Source organism: Salvelinus sp. IW2-2015, unplaced genomic scaffold (genome assembly GCF_002910315.2).
Source record: "Salvelinus sp. IW2-2015 unplaced genomic scaffold, ASM291031v2 Un_scaffold2947, whole genome shotgun sequence".
Taxonomy (NCBI): Eukaryota; Metazoa; Chordata; class Actinopteri; order Salmoniformes; family Salmonidae; genus Salvelinus; species Salvelinus sp. IW2-2015.
Window position 1 is genome coordinate 24,246 of NW_019944242.1, and position 16,458 is coordinate 40,703.

The following is a 16,458-nucleotide window of genomic DNA, read 5'->3' on the forward strand; positions in this document are numbered from 1 at the left end:
GCATGTGTGGGAGGTGGGACAAAAGAGGCATCTGAGGCATGTTGAGTGGGACTAGGGGCTCCGCAGTAAACTAAAACAATGATAACTATCCTAAACAACAGTATACAAGGCATATTGACATTAGAGAGAGACATAAAGCGAGGCATAAAGCAATCCCAGGTGTTGATTGGGAGAGCTAGCTAAGACAACAACGGGTAAGACAACAACAGCTAATCAGCTAAGACAACAACAAGTTAAGTTAAGAGATGTACCATTGTACCATTTGGTGTTATTTGGATTTATGGTTCATCATGAGAATAAGTTTTTCAAAGTTTTTCCAAATTGTTCAAGGATGATGAAAATCTATCCTGCCTGACCTTATGGATCCTTCAGGAAAATGTGTTCAGCATGAGGAAAGACAACTACATACAAAGTTTCAAGTCTCTAGGTCAAATGGGGTGACGGATATTAAGGTTTAAGTGAGACTGCTTATAAAAGCGCCCCCATAGGGCAATCGTTGCCATCGGTGCCATTCTTTTTGACCAAGTTACTCATAGCCTCTAGTTTCTGTGTGCAAATTATTATTTTTTTTTAATTGACCAATCTGTGCTTAAGTTTTTTTACGGGATGGATTGGATGGATATTGGATTCTGAATTGAAATATTTTAAAACATATTCTAAAATGTGTTTGCATAAACAATCAATATTAAATGAATTGCCTTTATCAATTATCTGGCAGAAGTCAGTCTTTCCTTATTGGTCAATGATATGATTGAGAAAATCCACCCCTTTACTGAACATTGATAGGTATTTTGACTATTGACTAAGTTTTTAAACTTTAAAAGGTGACATGAACATTTGATACACATTTCTCAACTGAATGTAGGATTCATCCCTGAGTACTTTTATCCAATATGCAGCCGCTAAAAACATACATTTCAAGCAAAGCAGTGTTCTCCCTTTGTTGACAGATATGATGTTGAATTGCACGTTTTGCAAGTTAAACTCACCCATTGTCAGATAGAAGATATTCCATATTTGTGTCTTCATGTCAGAAATAAAGACGGGTATTTTCTCTAGTCGACCTGAACAAGTGTTCTGGTGAAAGCGTGTTGACCAGTCTCTGTCGCAGACGGTCTGGTGAATGTAAGATGTGACTCTATACGAGGACGCATTTCCTGTGCACAGCTCCTCTGTCACTCCCTCATTTGTGCTGTTGCATCTAGGGTAAACAGTTCTGTTCTCAGTAAAGCCCACGTGCCCTGTATGATAGATAGACCAGGGAGAATCAAAAGCGAGAGCTTGATGGTCTTGACCTACGGAAGTGGATTAGGAAGGCAAAGGCCCAAAATAGTGAGTCGAGAGTCACACCTTTTACTTACCAGTTCTCATATTATTTCTATGGTTGGACCTCTTCTCACTTGGTTGAACACCTTCTACTCCTCATCAAAGAAGAAGTGGAGACATAACAGTTCAACTCAAAAGCATGCAATGAGAATCCTGTTCTTTTTAGTGCAATCACCCAACAGTTTATACATAATGCTAGTTCCTCAACAACACTGGAACTGATGGTTCAAATATGCTGAACAGTTCGATTGGTTACAAAAAGCTAAATAAAATAGAGCAATACCATTATGTCATATGTCTAGTTTAAGTGTCAACTATAGCAACCGTAGTTGCTATACTATTGCATCTGAGTTATTATTACTTAACTTAATTTACAGATCAATGTGTTGATGCCAATGAGTGACTTTAGTGACATACAGTCCACTGTTACTTCTCCTAATAGTTTTGATAAATGTCTTCGATCACGTCGTGCGCTACAACATTGTCATAGACAGTAGCATAATCTTCATCGTCGTCTGCACTATTCACTTTCTCATGAGACCCACCACAAACACGCTTCCTTCGAACGTTTCCCTCCCTTTCACCCTCCTTCTCATTGAAACAGGCATCCTCCCTTTTCCCATAGCTGTGCCCTTTTTCCTTCCCTTTCTTCTTTTCACCCTTCCCTCTCTCCAGACTTCTCTTGTCACAGACGTTTTCAACATTCACATAGACCTCCTCCTCTTCTACTTTGTTGTCCTCGCCTCTGTTGTGTCTGTTGTCAATACCTGTTGCGTAACAATTTGCTAATTAATATTCGCAACAGGAAACTCTGGGGATTTTTTTTTATCCGAACAAAATGATGTCGACAAAAGTCTTAAAGTCAATTTTGAGATACTGCTTAACTCAACTTGTCAAGCTCAAGGTGTAAATTAAGTTCAGATTCAGCCTTTGTTTACAGTATAATGATATCACTTACATTCTCTCTGGTCAGTCTCTGTAGATGGCTTGCTGCTCCTCCTTGTCCTCCTGCTGACTAGACAGATGACAAGCAGAAGCAGAAACAGGAGTGCTAGTCCACCAGTCCCTCCAGAGGCAATGATGGGGACCATAGATGCTGAGGAAAAGGTAGGTATTTCAAGGTTTAGACCTACAGATCAAGACTTGTAGATGGCAAATTCATAGGATATAAAACCCAAAAAATTGTGATATGAAGGATTATGAATCATTTTACAATACTATGATTTTTCTCTCACGTAAAAGCTATTTTAAATAAAAAAATGTAAAGCATGTGTTATTTTACCTCTAATGGTGACAGCTAGTTCACTATTAGCCGACCTGAATGACCGGGTGGAGATGTTGACTCCATAGCTGCAGCTGTATTTCCCCTGGTCTGTATACTCTGCAACAGGGAAGTGGAAGCAGGCAGAGTGGTTGACTGCTGGCGTAGTCTCTGTTCTGTTGGACCCAGAGAAGTCCAGATAGAAGAGGCCTCCAGGATACTGTGGATGAATGGAGCAGATGATGGAGAAGCTGTGGCCCCTGATCACCTCTGGCCCCTGAAGTTCCCAGAACATCCCTCCATTTGGAGCACTGAGAGAGATGTTGGGCTGTAGCAGGACCACTTGGAAGAAAGTAAACAGCAATATGACAGTAATATGATTCCATATTCACACCTGAGAAAACTGAGAAAACTGAGAAAGGTGTGTATGATGGACAAGGTAATCAGTCTCTCATCTCTATCAAGGCTATGAATCTTAAATATATAGATATAGATTAGGCAGCACTTGTTTCCCAACTACCACCTCACCTTTAGTARCGTTGCTGTAAGGGGAGCTGATGTCTTGACTGTTGGAGAGGGTTCTGTAGAGACAGCTGTAACTGCCCTGGTGTGAATCGTCCATCTTAAACTTTGTTAAAGTAGCCCTGGGCTGTGAGGATCCAACGGTCACATTCATGACGGAGTCTCCATTCAGATAGAAGATGAATTCCACAGCATTACAGAGGATACGGGATGGAAGAGTGCAGGTGAGTTGGACCTCCTCTCCATGCAAGAAGGCAGAATAGGACGGGTCTGTGGAGAGTGAAGGCTTCTGCAAGACAACACCTGTTGGTCAAAGACATATAGTTTAGTCAGGCAACAGTAAAAACAACCTGGGGAGCCTTCAGAAAGTATTTATACTCCTTGTCTTTTTCCACATTTTGTTGTGTTTTAGCCTGATTTTAAAATAGATTAAAATTGACATTTTGTGTCACTGGACTACAAACAATACCGTGTAATTATATTTTCAGAGTTAAAAACAAACAAATTTTAAAAAAAATGAAAAGCTGAAGTGTCTTGAGTCAATAAGTATTCAACCCCTTTGTTTTGGCAAGCCTAAATAAGATCAGTAGTAAAAATTTGCTTAACTACTTATGGCTGCAGGGGCAGTATTGAGTAGCTTGGATGAAAGGTGCACAGAGGTGCCCAGAGTAAACGGCCTGCTTCTCAGTCATAGTTGCTAATATATGCATGTTATTATTAGTATTGGATAGAAAACACTCTGAAGTTTCTACAACTGTTTGAATTATGTCTGTGAGTATAAAATAACTCATATGGCAGGCAAAAACCTGAGAAGAAATCCAACCAGGAAGTGAGAAATCTGAGGTTGGTCGATTTTCAACTCATCGCCTATTGAAAACACAGTAGGATATGGATCTGTTTGCACTTACGGCTTCCACTAAATGTCAACAGTCTGTAGAACCTTGAATGTATCTTCTACTGTGATGTGGGGCTGAAAGAGGGGAATGAGTCAGGTTACTGGCAGAGAGCCATTTCCTGGTCATGCGCATTTCACATGATAGGGACTTGCGTTCCATTACTTCTATAGACACAAAGGAATTCTCCGGTTGGAACGTTATTGAATATTCATGATAACAACATCCTAAAGATTGATTCTATACTTAGTTTGACAAGTTTATTCGACCTGTAATATACATTTTTGAAGTTTTCGTCCAACGTTCGGCTGGTCCTGCACGAGCGTTTGGATTTGTGTACTAAACGCGCTAACAAAAGTAGCTACTTGGACATAAATGATGGACATTACCGAACAAAACAAACATTTCTTGTGGAAGTGGGAGTCCTGGGAGTGCATTCCGACGAAGATCAGCAAAGGTAAGTGAAGATTTATAATGCTTTTTATGAGTTTTGTTGACTGCACAATTTGGCGGGTAACTGTATGGCTTCCTTTTGTGGCTGAACGCTGTTCTCAGATGATTGAATATTGTGTTTTGCCGTAAAGATTTTTTAAATCTGACACATCGGTTGCATTAAGAACAAGTGTATCTTTAATTCTATGTAAAACATGTATCTTTCAAAGTTTATGATGAGTATTTATGTTATTTGACGTGGCTCTCTGCAATTTCTCCGGATATTTTGGAGGCATTTCTGAACATGGCGCCAATGTAAACTGAGGTTTTTGGATATAAATATTAACTTATTCGAACAAAACATATATGTATTGTGTAACATGAAGTCCTATGAGTGTCATCTGATCAAGATCATCAAAGGTTAGTGATTAATTTTATCTCTATTTCTGCTTATTGTGACTCCTGTCTTTGGCTGGAAAAATAGCTGTGTTTTTCTGTGATTTTGCGGTGACCTAACATAATCGGTTGTGGTGCTTTCGCTGTAAAGCCTATTTAAAATCGGACACTTTAGTGGGATTAACAACAAGATTACCTCTAAAATGGTATAAGATACATGTATGTTTGAGGAATTGTAATTATGAGATTTCTGTTGTTTGAATTTGGCGCCCTGCACTTTCACTGGCTGTTGTCATATCATCCCGTTAACGGGATTGCAGCCATAAGAAGTTTTTAACAAGTCACATAAATTGCATTCTGTGTGGAATAATTGTGTTCAACATGATTTTTGAATGACTACTTCATCTCTGTACCCTGCACATAAAACTATCTGTAAGGTCCCTCAGTCGAGCAGTGGACTTCATACACAGATTCAACCACAAATTCCTGGGAGGTTTTCCAACGCCTCGCAAAGAAGGGCACCTATTGTTAGATGGGTAAAAATAAAAGAAAGCAGGCACTGAATAATCCTTTGAGCATGATGCAGTTATTAATTACACTTTGGATGGTGTATCAATACACCCAGTCAGGAAAAAGATACAAGCGTCCTTCCTAACTCAGTTGCTGGAGAGGAAGGAAACCGCTCAACGATTTCACCATGAGACTTTGAAACAGTTACAATTGTTTAATGGCTGTAATAGGAGAAAACTGAGGATGGAACAACAACATTGTAGTTACTCCACAATACTAACCTAAATGACAGAGTGAAAAGAATGAAGCCTGTATAGAATGCAAATATTCCAAAACATGCATCTTGTTTGCAATAAGGCACTAAAGTAAAACTGCAAAAAATGTGGCAAATGAATTAACTTTATTTCTTGAATACAAAGTGTTATGTTTGGGGCAAATCCAACACAACACATCACTGAGTACCACTGGCTGCCTCATGTTATGGCAGTGGAGGCTAACGAGGGGACGACGGTTCATTATAATGGCTGGAACCGAGCGAATGGAATGGCATCAAACACATTGAAACCATGTGTTTGATGTATTTGATACCATTCCACTAATTCCGCTCCAGCCATTACCATGAACCCGTCCTCCCCAATTAAGGTGCCACCAACCTCCAGTGTGTTATGGGTATGCTTGTCATCGGTAAGGACTAGGGAGTTTTTTAGGGAAGAAAAATAAACGAAATAGAGCTAAGCACAGGGAAAATCTTAGAGGAAAACCTGGTTCAGTCTGCTTTCCAACAAACACTGGGAGACAAATTCATCTTTCAACAGAACAATAACCTAAAACACAAAGCCAAATATACACAGGAGTTACTTACCAAGACGACATTGAATGTAATATGCAAAAATTGTACAATCCAGGTGTGCAAAGCTCTTCGAGATTTACCCAGAAAGACTTACAGACAGCTGTAATCACTGCCAAAGGTGATTCTAACATGTATTGACTCGGGTGTAAATACTTATGTAAATGAGATATTTCTGTATTTCATTTTCAATATATTTGAATTATTTCTAAAAACATGTTTTCCCTTTGTCATTATGGGCTATTGTGTGTAGATGGTGAGAGAAATCATCTATTTAATAAATGTTTCATTGTGGCTGTAACACAACAATGTGGTATAAGTCAAGGGGTGTGAATACATTCTGAAGGCACTATATCTGCTCATCTTCATACTGTCTTAGACACATGCCCTGTTCTAGGCTGCCCCCATCTGGTCATATAGCACCAAGTCAGGCCTGGGTTAAGTTTCTTTGTGCAACGGTGAACTCTCCACTAGGGGGCAGAGCAGGCTACAATACTGCAGTAATATGCTTTTTAGGATTTACTTTATGACGAGACCTTTCTGCACAATTCAAACCATTCAAACCAAATGCTGATAAAACTCAAGTCTAGACAAGGCAAAGAGACTCCCTTACCTGAACAAATAACACCTGCGTCGTTACCATGATTACAGTTATGTGTTCCTCCTCTTGTGTGTGAGCACTGTGTGATGGAGCACTCCCTGCCAGAGCAGCCAACATCATCCTGCCAGATGGGCCCACTGCCCTGACCAAAGTAGGCCCTCTCTGGGGCACTATCAGCTCTCCCACAGSMAAGCTGTCTGCAAACCACWGCAGYRTCATWCAAGTCCCACACRTCGTCACACACGGTTCGCCAGTGACCAGTTTGATAGACCTCCACCCTCCCAGAGCAGAGGTCACTCCCATTGACCAGTCTGATATTAGGTTTAACTAGGAATGAAATAAGAAAATTAAAGAGGAAATGGAAGCCTTACAGTATAATATTCAACAAAATCGATACCAAGTTGACACAACTAAAATCAAGCTATTTCGACTTTTATCAACCGCAATAGCAACAGAGGGACTTTTCTTACCTGAGCAGACAACTCTGGCATCTTGAGCCTGTAAACAGTCATGGWGTTTCAATCCTCCATGTGAGCATTCTGTGAGGGAGCTCTCAGTGCCTTTACACCCAACATCATCCAGCCAAGTRGGCCTGCCACCACTGCCCTGACCTACGTGGGCACTACCTTGGACACTCACAGCYCTCCCACAGCCCAGCTGGCCACACACCACATTGGCATCGTTTACGTCCCACATCTGGCCACACACTCGTCCCCACTGGCCCTTGTAAAGAATCTCTACTGTCCCCGAGCAGCGACTAGTGCCATTGAYCAGCCTGATCTCTTCACCAGCTCACAAAGAGGAAAATAAATGATAGGAAAAATGATTAATAATGATCAATAAGCAAATAAGCAAATTAACACTGTCAGTATGGTCAAATATGTTCTATTCAAAGTTTTGTTACAAACGTGCTACTTAATTTACTTATTTTATGTGTACTTTTAAATATATTTAAATGATATTCAAACATGCTACTTAAAACCTTTTGGGGACTTGTGTTCACATGTACGCTGAACAAAATTTTTATATTTTGGTCCCATGTTTCATGACCTGAAATAAAACATCCCAGAAATGTTCCATATGCACAAAAAGCCTTTTCTTTCAAATCTTTGTACACAAATTTGTTTACATCCTTCTTAATGAGCATTTCTCCTTCACCAAGATAATCCATCCACATGACAGGTGTGTCATATCAAGAAGCTGATTAAACAGCATGATCATTACACAAGTGCACCTTGTGCTGGAGACAGTAAAAGGCCACTCTAAAATATGTAGTTTTGTCACAAAACACAATGCCACAGATGCCTCAAGTTGAGGGAGCGTGCAATTGTCATGCTGACTGCATGAATGTCCACCAGAGCTGTTGCCAGAGATTTAAATGTTCATTTCTCTGCCATAAGCCGTCTCCAACTTTGTTTTAGAGAATTTGGCAGTACGGCCAACCGGCCTCACAACTGCAGACCACATGTAACCACACCAGTCCAGGACCTCCACATCTGGCTTCTTCACCAGTGGGATCATCTGAGACCAGCCATCCAGACAGCTGATGAAAATAGGTTTGTCAGAAACCGTCACAAGGAAGCTTTTCTGAGTGTTCGTCGTCCTCCCCAGGGTCTTGACCTGACTGCAGTTCGGTGTCGTAACCGTCTTCAGTGGGCAAATGCTCACCTTCCATGGCCGCTGGCACACAGGAGAAGTGTGCTCTTCACGGATGAATCCCGGTTTCAACTGTACCAGGAAGATGGCAGACAGCGTTTATGGCATTCTGTGGGCGAGCGGTTTGCCGATGTCAACGTTGTGAACAGAGTGCCCCATGGTGGCGGTGGGGTTATGGTATGGGCAGGCATAAGCTACGGACAACGAACACAATATAGCTTTATCGATGGCAATTTAAATGCACAGAGATACCGTGACGAGATCCTCATTGTTGTTCCATTCATCCGCCGCCATCAACTCATCTTTCAGCATGATATTGCACGGCCCCATGTCGCAAGACTCTGTACACAATTCCTGGAAGCTGAAAATGTCACAGTTCTTCCATGGTCTGCATACTCACCAGACATGTCACCCATTGAGCATGTTTGGGATGCTCTGGATCTATGTGTACGGCAGCGTGTTCCAGTGCCTGCCAATATCCAGCAACTTTGCACATTCACTGAAGAGGAGTGGGACAACATTCCATAGGCCACAATCAACAGCCTGAACATCTCTATGTGAAGGAAATGTGTCGCGCTGCATGAGGCAAGTGGTGGTCACACCAGATACTGACTGGTTTTCTGATCCACGCCCCAACCTTTTCTTTTTAAGGTATCTGTGACCAACAGATGCATATTTGTATTCCCAGTCATGTGAAACCCATAGATTAGGGGCTAATTAATGTATTTCAATTGACTGATTTCCTTGTATGAACTGCAACTCAATAAAATCGTTGAAATTGTTGCATGTTGCGTTTATATTTTCGTTCAGTGTAAATAAACACTTACCTGCCACTGAACACAACACCATTTGATGAGCTGTTGGGGAGAAACACAGACAACCAAAACATTACAATTGAATACACATTTACCGAGGTTGCCATTTCTAAATGGATAACGACTTACTATATTGTCCAGTAAAAAAAATCACAAGGTTTTAATGTTTGCTCATTAACTCATGAGTTGTTATCGCTACATTTGTAAATGTTAGAACGGTTTATGTAGATAGTTATTGACACATTCATAAACAACTTTAAATGTAAACCCAGCAAACAGACAATGTTTCCATGTGCTGTTGTGGTATTTACACCATTTGTAAAGCCGTATGGTTATACAGTGCATTCGGAAAGTATTCACAACCCTTCACTTATTCTAAAATTGATTAAATAATTTGTCTTCCTAATCAATCTACACACAATACCCCATAATGACAAAATCGAAAACAGGTTTTTAGACATTTTTGTTATTTTTTTCTAAATAAAAACAGACATACCTTATTTACATAAGTATTCAGACCCTTTCCTACGAGACTCGAAATTGAGCTCAGGTGCATCATGTTTCAATTGATTATCCTTGAGATGTTTCTACAACTTGATTGGAGTCCAGCTGTGGTAAACTAAATTCATTGGACATGATTTGGAAAGACACACAACTGTCTATATAAGGTTCCACAGTTGACAGTGCATGTCAGAGCAAAAACCAAGACATGAGGTTGAAGGAATTGTCCGTAGAGCTCCGAGACAGGATTGTGTCGAGGCACAGATCTGGGAAAGGCTACCAAAAAATGTCTGCAGCATTGAAGGTCCCCAAGAACACAGTGGCCTCCATCATTCTTAAATTAAAGAAGTTTGAAACCACCAAGACTCTTCCTATAGCTGGCCGCCTGGCCTAACTGAGCAAACGGGGTTGAAGGGCCTTGGTCAGGGAGGTGACCAAGAACCCGATGGTCACTCTGACAGAGCTCCAGAGTTCCTCTTCGGAGATGGGAGAACTTTCCAGAAGGACAACAATCTCTGCAGCAGTCCACCAATCAGGCCTTTATGGTAGAGTGGCCAGACGGAAGCCGCTCCTCAGTAAAAGGCACATTACAGCCCGCTTGGAGTCTGCCAAAAGGCAACTAAAGGACTCTGAAACCATGAGAAACAAGATTCTCTGGTCTGATGAAACCAAGATTGAACTCTTTGGCCTGAATGCCAAGTGTTACGTGTGGAGGAAACCAGGCACCGATCATCACCTGGCCAATACCATCTTTACGGTGAAGCATGGTGGTGGCAGCATCATGCTGTGCGGATGTTTTTCAGAGGCAGGGACTGGGAGACTAGTCAGGATCGAGGGAAAGATCAACGAAGCAAAGTACAGAGAGATCCTTGATGAAAACCTGCTCCAGAGAGCTCAGGACCACAACCAAGACAATGCAGGAGCTGCTTCGGGACATTTCTCTGAATGTCCTTGAGTGGCCCAGCCAGAGCTCGGACTTGCACCCAATCGAGCATCTCTGGAGAGACCTGAAAATAGCTGTGCAGCGTCCATTTATCCTGACACAGCTTGAAACGATCTGGAGAGAAGAACGGGAGAAACTCCCCAAATACAGGCGTGCCAAGCTTGGAAAATGTGGAAAAAGTGAAGTGGTCTGAATACTTTCCGAATGCACTGCATGTCAAGCTCAATCATTTCCTTTGTGAAACTGCCCTGTTAGAGATGTACTTCTCATGTAGAGTAGTTAACTTGTTGTGGTTAACATTTGCCAGGCTCTCACAGACCAACAGTTTTGTATACAAGTGAAACTTAAATTTTTGGAATCAGTTTCACATAATATGGCACTCTTCCTTCTTCCTGCTTTCTGCAAAATGCTATTAAATGACTCTCAACTCTTTACTTTGTTAAAAAGTTTCTCCACTTGATGTTGACTAATGTTTTTTCCTTATATAATATGTCAGCAGTGTTGGGGAACTACTCTGAAAATATAGTTAGGAAGCTACCAATTATCTGGAGGAAGAAGTTGAGCTACTGTAAAGCTGCCATTGAGAGAAATATAGTTCGCGTAACTAAAGTTACTTTGACAAAGTAACTCACTATATCAAAAAGTCCTCCTGAAAAATTATCATATGTAAATCTGAAATGTTACATAATACAAAATGTTTAAAAAAACATGACTGGAAGAATACTTAAGTCTAGAGTCAAATGTTAACAGTGTAGGGAGATCTATGTGAGCCAGATAGGAGAGAGTGCATCGGCTTAGCCCAGTGGTTCAGGACAGAAAAAAAATACAGTAGGTAGTTTCAGTAGTTAGCTACACCGCTACATGTCAAAAGAGTAAATAACTACTGAAAATACGATTTTTATTTGGATAAACTACCACCGAGCTAATGTAAAAACGTATGTCAGATATAGCTTGTGTTACATTTACTCAGATTGTAGTTTCGAGTTCTAGATTCTAGTTGGAGGACTTGGTGGAAAATAGAAAAAATGATATCCAGTGCCTTGCAAAAAAATTCACCCCCTTGTGTCACGACTTTCACTGAAGGTGGTTCCTCTCCTTGTTCAGGCGGTGCTCGGCGGTCGGCGTCGCCGGCCTACTAGCCATCACCGATCCATGTTTCCTTTTCCGTTTGTTTTGTCTTTGGTTCATTCACACCTGGTTTTCATTTGCTGTAATTTCTGTGTGTATATTTACCCCTGTTTCCCCGCTTAGGTTTGTGCGGGATTATTTTCTTGTTGCTTGTGGAGGCTTTCCTCAGTGTATTACGCATGTGGTTATTATAGTAAGGTGCGTTGTGTTTTTGCGCCTTACGGGAGTACTGTTAGTTCCCATTGTCTTAATTGCTGCAAAAGGTGGCTATAAGGTATTGACTTTGGGGGGGGTGAATAGTTATGCACACTCAAGTTTTCAGTTTTTTTGTCTTATTTCTTGTTTGTTTCACAAGAAAAAATATTTTGCATCTTCGAAGTGGTAGGCATGTTGTGTAAATCAAATGATACAAACCCCCCAAAAACATTTTAATTCCAGGTTGTAAGGCAACAACATAGGAAAAATGCCAAGGGGGTGACTACGGAATATCATGTAGTAACCAAAAAAGTGCAAACCAATCAAAATATATTTTAAATGTGAGATTCTTCAAAGTAGCCATCCTTTACCTTGATGACAGCTTTGCACACTCTTGGCATTTTCTCAACCAGCTTCAACTGGAATGCTTTTCCAACAGTCTTGAAGGAATTCCCACATATGCTTAGCACTTGTTGACTGCTTTTCCTTCACTCTGCAGTCCAACTCCATCCCAAACCATCTCAATTGGGTTGAGGTTGGGTGATTGTGGAGGACAGGTCATCTGATGCAGCTGTCACGTCCTGACCTTAGTTCCTTTTTATGTCTCTATTTTGGTTTGGTAGGTGGTGAGTTGGGGTGGGCATGTTTTTGTTCTATGATTTGTATTTCTGTGTTTGGCCTGGTATGGTTCCCAATCAGAGGCAGCTGTCTATCGTTGTCTCTGATTGAGAACCATACTTAGGTAGCCTGTTCCCACCTGTGTTTGTGGGTAGTTGTTTCCTGTTTTGTGTTTTCACCTTTCAGGACTGTTTCGATTTTTGTTTGTTACATTCACTTTGTTATTTTGTCTTTTCGTGTTCAGTTAATAAATTAACATGGACACTTACCACGCTGCGTATTGGTCCGATCCGTCCTATTCCTCGTCCGAAGTAGACGACAATCGTTACAGCAGCACTCCATCACTCTCCTTCTTGGTCAAATAGCATTATTTGTAGCGTTACTTCCATGGCGGCATTGTATATAATAGTTTAAGTTGAAAAGTACGGATTAATGCGTCAATTGTTGTTTTGTATGTCAGTTCATGAACCCGATGCCATTGCGATGGGACAAAAACATCTGTTCCCAACTTCTTGAAACATATGCAATTGAGAGATGTCAAACCTTTCGATCTTAAGTCATTTTAAGACATTTGTGGTTTTTAATTGGAGGACGACAATCTACTTCATTCATACATTTATTTCCCATGGTGTTTATACCTGCGTACTCTTGTTTGTACAGATGAACGTGGTACCTTCAGGCGTTTGGAAATTGCTCCCAAGGATGAATCAGAATTGTGGAGGTCTACAATTTTTTTGCTGAGGTCTTGGCTGATTTCTTTGGATTTTCCCATGATGTCAAGCAAAGAGGCACTGAGTTTGAAGGTTGGCCTTGAAATACATCCACAGGTACACCTACAATTGACTCCAATGATGTCAATTAGCCTATCAGAAGCTTCTAAAGCCATGACATCATTTTCTGGAATTTTCCAAGCTGTTTAAAGGCACAGTCCACTTAGTGTATGTAAACTAATGTCCGACTGGAATTGTGATAAAGTGAGTTATAAGTGAAATGATTTGTCTGTAGACAATTGTTGGAAACATGACTTGTGTCATGCACAAAGTAGATGTCCTAACCGACTTGCCAAAACTATAGTTTGTTAACAAGACATTTGTGGAGTGGTTGAAAAACAAGTTTTAATGACTCCAACCTAAGTGTATGTAAACTTCCGACTTCAACTGTATATCCACAGTAAAACTAGTCCTATATCGACATAACCTGAAAGGCCGCTCAGCAAGGAAGAAGCCACTGCTACAAAACCGCCATAAAAAAGCCAGACTACGGTTTGCAACTGCACATGGGGACAAAGATCGTACTTTTTGAGAAATGTCCTCTGGTCTGATGAAACAAAAATAGAACTGTTTGGCCATAATTACCATCATTATGTTTGGAGGAAAAAGGGGGTGGCTTGCAAGCCGAAGAACATCATCCCAACCGTGAAGCACGGGGGTGGCAGCATCATGTTGTGGGGGTGCTTTGCTGCAGTAGGGACTGGTGCACTTCACAAAATAGATGACATCACGAGGTAGGAAAATTATGTGGATATATTGAAGCAACATCTCAAGACATCAGTCAGAAAGTTAAAGCTTGTTCGCAAATGGGTCTTCCAAATGAACAATGACCCCAAGCATACTTCCAAAGTTGTGGCAAAATGGCTTAAGGACAACAAAGTCAAGGTATTGGAATGGCCATCACAAAGCCCTGACCTCAATCCTATAGAACATTTGTGGGCAGAACTGAAAAAGCGTGTGCGAGCAAGGAGGCCTACAAACCTGAATCAGTTACAACAGCTCTGTCAGGAGGAATGGGCCAAAATTCATTTAACTTATTGTGGGAAGCTTGTGGAAGGATACCTGAAACGTTTGACCCGAGTTAAACAATTTAAAGGCAATGCTATCAAATACTAATTGAGTGTATGTAAACTTCTGACCCACTGGGAATGTGATGAGAGAAATAAAAGCTGAAATAAATCATTCTCTCTACTATTATTCTGACATTTCACATTCTTAAAATAAAGTGGTGATCCTAACTGACTTAAGACAGGGAATCTTTACTAAGATTAATTGTCAGGAATTGTGAAAACTGAGTTTAAATGTATTTGGCTAAGGTGTATGTAAACTTCCGACTTCAACTGCATGTCACTTCCTTTGGTTCCTTCCCCGGGTGTTTCTGTGTCAGTTCTGTGCGTTGTTTGTGTTTCTTATTTTTGTATTATGTTGTGTTTATTTATTTAAAACACTCACTCACTGAACTTGCTTCCCGACTCTCAGCACACATCGCTACATATTCTTTTGTATTAATACTTCTCAATATACGTATGTTAATTGCTTGTGTGACAATTTGACCATCCTTCTTCACACTCTGATTCATAAACATGATACCTTTCTTGTACATGGAGTTTAGCCATATTATTTGCTGTAATTTTTATTCTGCATTTAAAAGGAGGATACTTTAAAACAGGGTTCCATTGTCAATCCACTGAAAATTATTGGTTTTACTCTGTATAACAGCAAAAAGCCCCCTTATGAACTTTGGATGTGCCTCTTTTAGTAGCCTGCTGGAAAAACAGACTCCTCGAGTCGGTAGAGCCATGAATGAATACGTAAACTGCGATATCACTAGAGAATTAATCAGTGTAATTTTCCCGTAGATGGACAGGTGTTTCCCTCTCCACGGTTTCAAGATCCTATCTATTTTGATAGGTTTTCTATCAAAGTTTATAATTGCAAGATTGCACAACCTTTCTGGGATATGTACACCAAGCACATCAACTTCTAACTTGTAAGTCACAGCTGTGTGAGACTAGAAAGCGGTAATGAGAACTGGAAATCGGAATGAGTCCTTTGTTCTAGGTTGGTTTGATTCTGTGACTCTCTGTAACAAGTAATTCATTAGCAACGTTTCATGGATACCAGAATTCACAAATTAGCCTGTTAAAATTGCGTTGCAGAGATTAATATCCAATATATACATCCTAGGCTATTGAAACAAGGCTACGCTAGACAGAGACAATATCATACTGTAGTTGGATAAAGCAGAAGTCACAGATACCAATCTATATATAGTATATTGTTGTTCATGTAATGCACTTGAAAGACCTTCCTTTATGAAAACTTAGTTACTGCAATACTCACCTAATGCCATAAAGAGTAGAATTGTCCCCATCTTGATCCTTGTAATATCCTCCAATATCAGGTATGATTATCGCCAACACTTGGCAGTAAATTATTGCAATATTTACCCCAGATTTAACTGTTTTCAAGTTATAATACAAATGATGAGCAAAACTAAAATTCTGATGAACCAAAATTGAGAGTTAAATTACCAGGCTCTGGCAATGCTACCTCCATGTAAAAGATATCAATGTGTGATCTACAAGTTTCCGGTGTTAGAGTTACAATGACAGAGAAGAGCATATACAAAACAGGAAATCCTGGCCCACTAATGTGGTTATTCTCTGGTCTGGTCACCGATTCCACCCAACACCCGCCTGCACACAACACTGAGCTCAACGGCACTAACCCTTTGTTGGATTTTTTAAACCAACAATATGAGATGCATATAGCACGATGATTGACCTATATACATGTTTTAAAATAGACTGAGGGGCCAAAACAAATGTACAGAACCCGCCCCCCCCAAAAAAACATGTTAGTATAACCCTTAAAACGTTGTCATCACCGATAAATCTACGATAATCGATCATTTTAATAAGCATTTTTCTACGTCTGGCTACCCCTACCCCGGCCAACATCTCAGCACCCCCTTTAGCAACTCGACGAGATGCCGCACCCGACGGGGTAAGAAGAAACGACTATCAGAGGCAACCGTTCAC

The 16,458-nt window shown here is 40.5% G+C and overlaps 1 protein-coding gene across 1 annotated transcript; it reads right to left on the minus strand.

The window, feature by feature from the left end:
• Nucleotides 1–996: 996 nt before the first annotated feature.
• On the minus strand, nucleotides 997–16,002 carry LOC112075033 (scavenger receptor cysteine-rich domain-containing protein DMBT1). Its single transcript, XM_024142088.2, has 8 exons — nucleotides 15,758–16,002; nucleotides 9,272–9,301; nucleotides 7,259–7,579; nucleotides 6,801–7,115; nucleotides 3,116–3,412; nucleotides 2,609–2,929; nucleotides 2,285–2,422; nucleotides 997–2,093 (listed from the first exon to the last, which is right to left on the minus strand). The coding sequence occupies exons 1-8, from the start codon at nucleotides 15,786–15,788 to the stop codon at nucleotides 1,762–1,764; spliced, it is 1,785 nt and encodes a 594-aa protein (XP_023997856.1). The 5' UTR covers nucleotides 15,789–16,002; the 3' UTR covers nucleotides 997–1,761.
• Nucleotides 16,003–16,458: the final 456 nt, after the last annotated feature.